Raw genomic sequence first — 8,783 nt, forward strand, 5'->3', positions numbered from 1 at the left:
GAAACAAAGAGCCAAGTCAATTTCATAGCAGAAAAGAGGTAAAGACATTAAATGAAGGTAATAAAGAAGCAGTGAAGTCACAAGTAACATGAGATGGTAAAAGCCTAAGGAAGTCCCCAGCAGAGTCGCCATGTTGTCGCGCCCCCTTTTTCTAAAAAGCGAATTCGGGTTCATGACATTTGGGAGGACAACTCGTTCCCTCTTGGGAATTGGGTTTTTGAAAAGTCACCACCTAATGATTAAAGTGCATTAGGACACTAAAGAATGTTTCGAGTTGGAAAACCAAAGTTCGGATAAGGGCTAGAAATTATCTCGAGGGGAAGGTGTTAGGCACCCCCAAGATCCACTAGTGTGGTTCCCGGCCATGCTACAATTGTGACTTTGAATAACAAGTAAGCAAATAGAAGTCTCAAGTAGAAGGGGTTTTCACATAATATGGCAAGAAAGTTGAGAGTTTGACAAAAGTAAAGAAAGCAGAAATGTTAAAGAAATAGTTTGAGAATAAGATAAACAAATAAAGGAAAGGGGGGTCCTAGGTTTACAAATAATATGGATCACATCAATGCAATACCCGGTAATCACTCCCTAGAAGATGGGTTAACGTGGTATTAGCGCACCGGTCATCATATCTCTATCTACCATTTCCCATCTCGTTAAGGTATTAAGCGTGAAACAGTATCGTTACTTATTGCATGCTAGTACCCGCCCCAATCCTATCAGTCCCGGAGGCATTTGGGACTACTAGTCCTAAAGGGAAGGGAGATTTGGCTTTTTAGAGTTTTAAAAGGATAAAATTATAGGGCGACAATCAAAACATATAAGGCAGGTATGGGAGAACACATAACAGTTTAAAGGGCTCAAACGGGCCTCCTCATTTAAAGAAACAAATTGTTTAGCATGACTTACAAATACTGGTTATGGTCTGAATTAAATTTAAAAGCGTTAGGACAGGCTGATTTATCACATATTTCTTAGATGAGGAGTCTGAATTAGGCTTGTCTGGTTGTAGTTATCAAAAACTGACATAATTAAATAATGACCTAATGGTTTGCTTAAGTGAGACCTATAGGCATGATATCTAACGGAGCATACTTATTTTAAAGAGAGGGTTACTGGTTCTATAAACAAAAGATCTGTAGATTTTAAACGACCTTATGACTGATTTTAGACTCATAGACGAAATAGACGAAGCTAATTCAATTGATTACTCCTATAGGCAAATTATCTAAGCGTTATTGGTTTTAAACGATTACATAGATGCAAGAGTCCTATAGGCATGGTATCTAAGATGAGAATGCAGAAGTGCAGGAAAACTTATAGGCATGGTTTCTAAGATGAGAATGCAGAAGTGTAGAAAAACTTATAGGCATGGTTTCTAAGATGAGAATGCAGAAATCAGAAAATCTTATAGGCATGAGTTCAAAGATGAGAATGCAGAAATCAAAAAATCCTATTGTCTAGTTTTCTACCCTCTGCATGCATTCACCCCCATCCCTTTTCACTAGCCAACCTCAATAGTTATTACAAATTATTACAGACCCGAATGAATCAGAAAAAAAGTAAAAATTAGATCAGACCAGCTACAACCAAACAGCCTAATTAAGACTCAAAGTCCAACAATATGAGATAAACTAACTTCCAAGATCAGATTTCCAAAAGCCTTTCTCATGTTTGGGATGTGTCAAAGTTCCCAAGAGTCTCAAAGGGCCCCGGGCAGTGCTTACACCCCAAACACATGGCAGAATTGAGATCATAGTGTAGTGTGGAAGGGCCAACCCTCAGATGTCCAAGTTCAGAGGGAACTCAAGGTCCCAAAGCAAGGCTCATAAGAGGGGGCAGAACTTAAGAGTCTAAGAATAAGGATAAGTGCATAGGGTAATTAGGGGAAAGCCATGGCAGGCTGGTAGTCATGCTCAGCAATTGGGAATGCTGGCACACCCCCGACCAGCCTGTTAGCCAAATCTTAAGAGTTAGGATCCATTGTGGATCAGGTTATGACCTGAGCAGCAATTTCAATATTGCCAGGCCGTGAGCCATAACTCAAACACATAGAAGGGAATAGGGGGTAGGTATTCACAATACAAACAGGTGCAGGGAAAGAACATACTTAGCATAAATCATTGAACATGAGCAGTAAAGTAAACAGGATTGCAGAAGACTGTAAATAAGCACATAGGGGAGAGGCAGAAACATTAAATCAGAACATACCAATTTCAGGGGAAAACAAGTAAAATAGTAGCCTTAGAAAAGGCCAAGTTGCAAGCCAAGCAATTCCAAAAGATCTCAAGCAAAAGCAGAGTATTGAAAGATTATTGAATTCAAAGCAATATTGCAAGTGTGCAAGTATTGAATTGGAGTTAATGACTGGTAGTGCATAGGTCGTGTGAGCTGAAGGTGTAAGGTGTCTTAAAAGTGCAGAAGGGCAGTCCCTGTTATAGTGCAGAAGCAAGTAAGAAAGGCAAGGAAATATCATTGAAATCAACCTCCCTTTGGTTAAGGGATTCTGATTTCAACGGGTAAAAATTAGTTAAGGAAAGAAGTTTTAATCAACACCTTTTCAAATTAGCACAAAAGGGGTAAGTACATAGAAGTTATTTAAGGAAAACAATCAATGGCATACGGTTTGTGCCAAATATGGCAAGGGAATCAATCAAATAGCCAGGAAACAAAAATTACAAGTTCAATTCGAATGAACCAAGTCAAGAAAGGTAAAAGAGGTTCAATCGAACAAAAATCAGTGACAATTTCATCAGCCTTATTAAAGGGATTTCAGAATCAATCACTTAATTGGTGAAAACTTTTGAAAGAGGAATTTTCTTATATATAAAGCACACAGATCAAGCAAAAGGAATCGTTAGGTTTCTTAGAAAAAGAGTCTAACATTGAAAGACTTAGAGCCACAAGCAAAAGGAATTCGAGTTCAGTTACAGACTCATAGTGAGCCTGAAAGCCTAGGGTCCCAAAGTGGAACCCTAATGCCACTTGACAAAGAAACCCCCAAATCCTAGGGTTTCAAATTGAGTCAGACAATGGGGATGAGACGGCAAGCCACTTGAGAGAGGCTCGGAAGTCTTTTCCAAGGACTTATGAGAGACAAACACACATGATAGAAAGAACACTGATTCAAAGTCATGAGAACATGCTCGAGAAAACTTGGAGTTTAAACAAGTTCAGAAGAAAGAGATGATACGAGTTTTAAACAAAAGTAGATGAAATATGCTTAGCAGGAACACAAACAGAACTCAGTAAAGTGAACAAAATCAAAGAACTCAACCATAAACACATATAGCAAAGAATAAGGATTAACAACACGGATTAACATGAGAGCATAAGAGTGACAGCAAAATAGTAGACGCATAATAAAAAAGAAACAAGAGAGCAAACTCATGTGTAGTAGAAAAGAAAACATACGAACCTAACATAGATAAACACACATAAAGAAAGAACGGAAATAATTAGAAAGATATTTGAAGAAACTTTTTCAGAAACCCTAAAATCAAAATTGAACGATTTTAAAAAGGAAGTTTGGGGAAAACCATTGAAATGTCAAATAAAGCCCAGACATATCACAGATCTAAGAAAATAGACGAGTATAGAACCTCAGACGGCTTAGAGTTGCAGAAAAAACCCTAGCAATGAGAAAGGTCTTGAGGAAAGTAGATCCTGAGTCGAAAAGACTCATATTGCTTGAACATGCCGGAATAATGGCCGGAGAAGCCATAGATCTACAGATCTGAGAAGGATCTGAACAAGGCCATTGAAGTCGGGCTTCAAACCTTGAGTAGCTTAGGTCTGATGGTGAGAAAGGATGAGTACAGACCGTCCATGGCCGGAGACGCATGGATTTTGGTAGAAACATGGTGAGATAAGGTGGGAAACTATTAGGGTTTCAGAGAGGTTCGAGAGAGTTTGAGAGACGAAGAGGGTTTAAAGGTGGCGTCTCAGGGGAAATGAACTAGGTTAAGGGTGGTTTGGGAACTAAAAAAGGAAAGGGGAGTTTATGGCCGTTGATCAAAATGATCAACCGCCTGGATCAAAGGGGAGCCGGGTGAGTTTTTAAATCAGGTCAGGGGTTGGGTAATTTAGGGATTGGGCTGGTTTAATTTGGGGGAGGAATTGGGTCAAATTGAGGGCCAAAATTGAAAGGTGAAAGGGCTGTAATTGAAATAGAAATGGGCTAAGTGTTAAATAGCCTATTTTCCCTTTTTATTTTATAAAAATAGTAATAATAATTTTAAAAGTAAATTAAAAACACTAAGCCAATAAATACTATATAAATATTAATTTTAAAATACTAAAAATAATTTTATAATTATAAAATGCTACTAATCGTGAGGTAGGCTATAATTGCAATTACATCCAATTTAGCTTAAAAATACCAAATAGATTTGTAAAAAATATACAAAAATCACCTTAAATATATTTTGGTGTAAATATTAGAACAAAATAAGTTATTCACCAAAATGATAATCTTGGGAATAATTATTGGATTTTGTACTGCTAAAAATAGATAATAATTGATTTTAAAATCTTAAAAAATTAGAAAAAAAAATACCAAAACTCTTGGGCATGCTTATATATGTATGTACATGCTATTTTGAAAGTATTTTATATACAAAAATACATTGAAAAAAATTGGGTATCAACAGTTGTCCCTCTTTACCCGGGAAGGATGAAAGAGTTGTCGGGTAAAGATATGATGGCCAATTTTGACCGAATAAAATTATTTTGAAGAGTTTTGACCGAGCTCTAGTTTCTGAGCTACATACATATCCCTGGTATTACAGGAATCAAGCCATATGTAGTTCGGGATTTATCAGCGGAGTATGCCGATGGAGATTTTCGAAAAGCGGACGCGATGTTCAGGTTGAGAAAGGATGGTCAGAGTCTGATAGGCTGCGGGAACAGGAGCGGGATCGCTCCTGCTGAGACGGCCGTTGCTAGCTAGTGTACTTGCGAATGAACAATACCAGCATATATATATTGTGCATAAATTTAAACGTGATGCAAGTCCCCGTTGGACTGTGAATGTTGTCTTTGGACGGTTAGGATGACGTCCTCGAACCATGATGTCCTGGGCCATGAAGCGTATGATAAAGGATTCGCAGGCTATAAAATGATATTCTCGGGCTATGAGGATGATGCCTTTGAATAATGATATGCAAAAGATAAAATGGGGTCCTCAGGCCATGGCATGGTGTTCTCGGGCTATGAAAATGGTGCCTCCGAACAATTACGCCTTTGGACAATTAGGCGATCTTTCAGCCCATGAAAATGCAGAAGGTGGCGATATTTTAGACGATGAAAGACGTAAATAAAGGGTGGCGGTATTTCAGCCATACAATAGAAATATGATGGTGGTATTTCAGTCATGCAATAGAAATAGAGTGGCGATACTTCAGCCATGCAAGAGAAATAAGGTGGCGGTATTTCAGCCATGCAGATGGAGGTAGAGCTTAACCCCTGAAGGCAGAAAGGTAGCCTTATGCAATGTAGAAGATGCAGATGGAGACAAAGCTTAGTCTTGGAAGGCAGAAAGGTAGCCTTATGCAATGCAGAAAATGCAGATGGAGACAGAGCTTAGTCTCGGAAGGCAGAAAGGTAGCCTTATGCAATGCAGAAAATGCAGATGGAGACAGAGCTTAGTATCGGAAGGTAGAAAGGTAGCCTTATGCAATGCATAAAATGCAGATGGAGGTAGAGCTTAACCTCGGAAGGTAGAAAGGTAGCCTTATGCAATGCAGAAAATAAAAGGCAAATAGTAACGAAATCTCTTAGATGATAGCTGATAGTTGATTGCTATATTGTGGCTGCTGTGGATGTTGTGTACGGATATCAACTATAAATAGGTGATGATTCTGAGAGTTGTATTCCCGGGAAGTATGAGTTCATAAATATATCTGATGATTTTACGACTTGAGTGCCTGCATCCAAAGAAAAATCGTGAGTTTTGTACAGGGGGGGGAAGGTTAGTTTGTTTCCCCATAAGATTCGCTTGTCCTGCTTGGCGTTGTGTATCATTGAGGTAGCGTTGCTAAACAAAGCAATTTTGATACCATACATGCATAATTTAGAAAAAATGTAACATAAATACATAATTTAAAATAGCTTTATTTAGATGAACCGACGAATGTGACGCGGTTCAAGACATTGCAACCTCTCTCGCTACGGAATTTTGAGGGTCCTCCTTAAAATTCTGCCCTAGTTTACTAGGCTGGTGCCCCAGTTTGCCCTAGTTTCCAATAGAGGGGGAAATGAAATTTTTTTTGAATTGTGACCGAACCCATAGGGCTGCCTACGTATCCCCTCTTAAATGGGAATCAGGTCAGGCGTAGTTCAAATACATTATACAGGAAATCGTAAGAGACACATATAGTATCACTTCACTGCATCTGAATTGATCGACTTCGGCCAAACTTCACCGTCCATTTCTGCAAGTATGAGGGCTCCTCCGGCTAGAACCCAGTGAACCATGTATGGACCCTGCCAGTTGGGAGAGAACTTCCCTTTGTCTTCATCTTGATGCTGGAAAATCTTCTTTAATACCAGCTGCCCCGATGTAAACTGTCTCGGCTTGACTCTTTTGTTGAAGGCTCTGAATATTCTTTTTTGATAAAGTTGACCATGACAAACTGCATTAATTCTTTTCCCATCTATAAGAGCTAACTGCTTGTAGCGACTCCTTACCCATTCTGCATCGTCAAGTTCTGCTTCCTATATGATTCTCAAGGAGGGAATTTCTACCTCGGCGGGAATGACTGCTTCTGTACCATTAACCAACATATAGGGAGTTGCCCCTGTTGATGTGCGAATTGTGGTGCGGTATCCCAATAAAGCAAATGATAACTTCTCATGCCACTGCTTATGTTTCTCTATCATCTTCCTTAGTATCTTCTTGATATTCTTATTGGCGGCTTCTACAGCTTCGTTCATCTGAGGTCTGTAAGCCATAGAATTCTTGTGTTTGATCTTGAAGGTTTTACACAGGGCTTTCATCAGGTCGCCGTTGATATTGGAACCATTATCAGTGATGATTGACTCCGGAATTCCGAACTGGCAAATAATACGGTCGCGGACAAAATCTGCTACCACTTTCTTAGTCACTGCTTTGTATGATGCTGCTTCAACCAATTTGGTAAAATAATCAATTGCCACTAGAATGAACCTATTCCTGTTTGATGCGGCAAGCTCGATAGGTCCAATAACATCCATTCCTCAAGTGGCGAACGGCCATGGCGAGCTTGTTGTAGTAAGCTTGTTTGGAGGCACATTTATCACGTCTGCATGTATCTAGCAGCGATGGCATTTCAGACATATTGGATGCAGTCCATTTGTAGCAGCGTCCTTCTTCAACATCTTAAAGATTGGCTCACAAATGACAGTGGATTGAGCTATGAACTGGCGGATGTAGTTAAGTCTTCCCAAAAAACTCATAACCTCTTTCTTGTTCTTTGGTGGTGGCAATTCTTGGATGTATTTGACCTTTGACGGATCCAATTCTATTCCTCGGTGACTCAAAATGAACCCAAGTAGTTTTCTGGCAGGAACCCCGAATGCACACTTGGCGGGATTCAGCTTCAAGTTGTACCTTCTTAGTCTATTGAAGAACTTCCTCAGATTTCCATGTGGTCAGTGGCTCTCTTGGATTTGATGACGACGTCGTCTACATACACCTCGATCTCTTTGTGTATCATGTCATGGAATATAGTAGTCATGGCCCTCATGTAGGTGGCCCCAGCATTCTTTAACCCAAACGTCATCATCTTGTAACAATACATCCCCCACAGCGTAATGAAAGTCGTTTTCTCCGCGTCTTTCTCATCCATCCATATCTGATGATACCCAGCAAAACAATCAACTTGGTGCAGTTGTCAATTAGAATGTGTATGATCGGCAAGGGGAAGTCATCTTTCGGACTATCCCGGTTGAGATCCCGATAGTCGACACAAACTCTAACCTTCCCGTCCTTCTTCGTCACTGGCACAATATTGGCTAACCATGTTGGATACTTTACTACCCTGAGAACCTTGGCTTTGACTTGCTTGGTGACTTCTTCCTTGATTATCAAACTCATGTCGGGTTTGAACTTCCTGAGCTGTTGTTTTACTGGTGGACATGTCGGATCGGTTGGCAGTTTGTGAGATACAATAGATGTATTGAGACCAGACATGTCATCATAAGACCAGGCGAATATGTCTTCATATTCCCTTAGAAATTCCGTGTACTCTTTCTTTTTTGATGGTGACAGATGAACACTGATGCGCATTTCTTTGACATTTTCTGCATCTCCCAGGTTGACAATCTCAGCTTTCGTCCAGGTTAGACTTAGGTCTATTCTCAAAATCCTCAACCTCTTCTGGTATATCATCATCTTCTGAGTCAATACCATTTGTTGTCTCGTTGCATGTCACAATCGTCGGTTCATCAAGATATGTAATAGTAATGCTGTGTAAATAAAGTAAACGATAAAAAGTAATAAGAGAAAGATTTATGAGAAACTTAAATGCTTTGATAAATTTCATAATTGTTGTGAACATTGGAGCTCTTATTTCAAAATGCGAAAAGAAAGTCAACTAGCGAAAAATAAAGATAATGCATGGTTCTTTGTTCAGCCTTGCTACCCCGAAGCTTTTCGAGCCCTGGTGGTTCTGATGGACCAATTGTTGAGGCATGCTCCTCGGCTCACAGCTTGTATAGAAGGGCCTTCCTCCCCCTCCTCAAAAATGACACAACAGTCCATATTGTCATCTTCCAAAAACAAATTCCTCATCGCCGCCAGTGCT

The 8,783-nt window shown here is 39.7% G+C and overlaps 1 protein-coding gene across 1 annotated transcript; it reads right to left on the reverse strand.

Moving 5' to 3' along the window:
• Positions 1-6,378: 6,378 nt before the first annotated feature.
• Positions 6,379-7,212, reverse strand: LOC138870758 (uncharacterized). The gene is made up of 2 exons (XM_070148594.1): positions 6,922-7,212; positions 6,379-6,666 (listed from the first exon to the last, which is right to left on the reverse strand). Exons 1-2 carry the CDS (start codon positions 7,210-7,212, stop codon positions 6,379-6,381), a joined length of 579 nt encoding a protein of 192 aa, XP_070004695.1.
• Between the last annotated feature and the right edge of the window lie 1,571 nt (positions 7,213-8,783).

This window comes from Nicotiana sylvestris, chromosome 6 (assembly GCF_000393655.2).
Source record: "Nicotiana sylvestris chromosome 6, ASM39365v2, whole genome shotgun sequence".
NCBI lineage: Eukaryota > Viridiplantae > Streptophyta > Magnoliopsida > Solanales > Solanaceae > Nicotiana > Nicotiana sylvestris.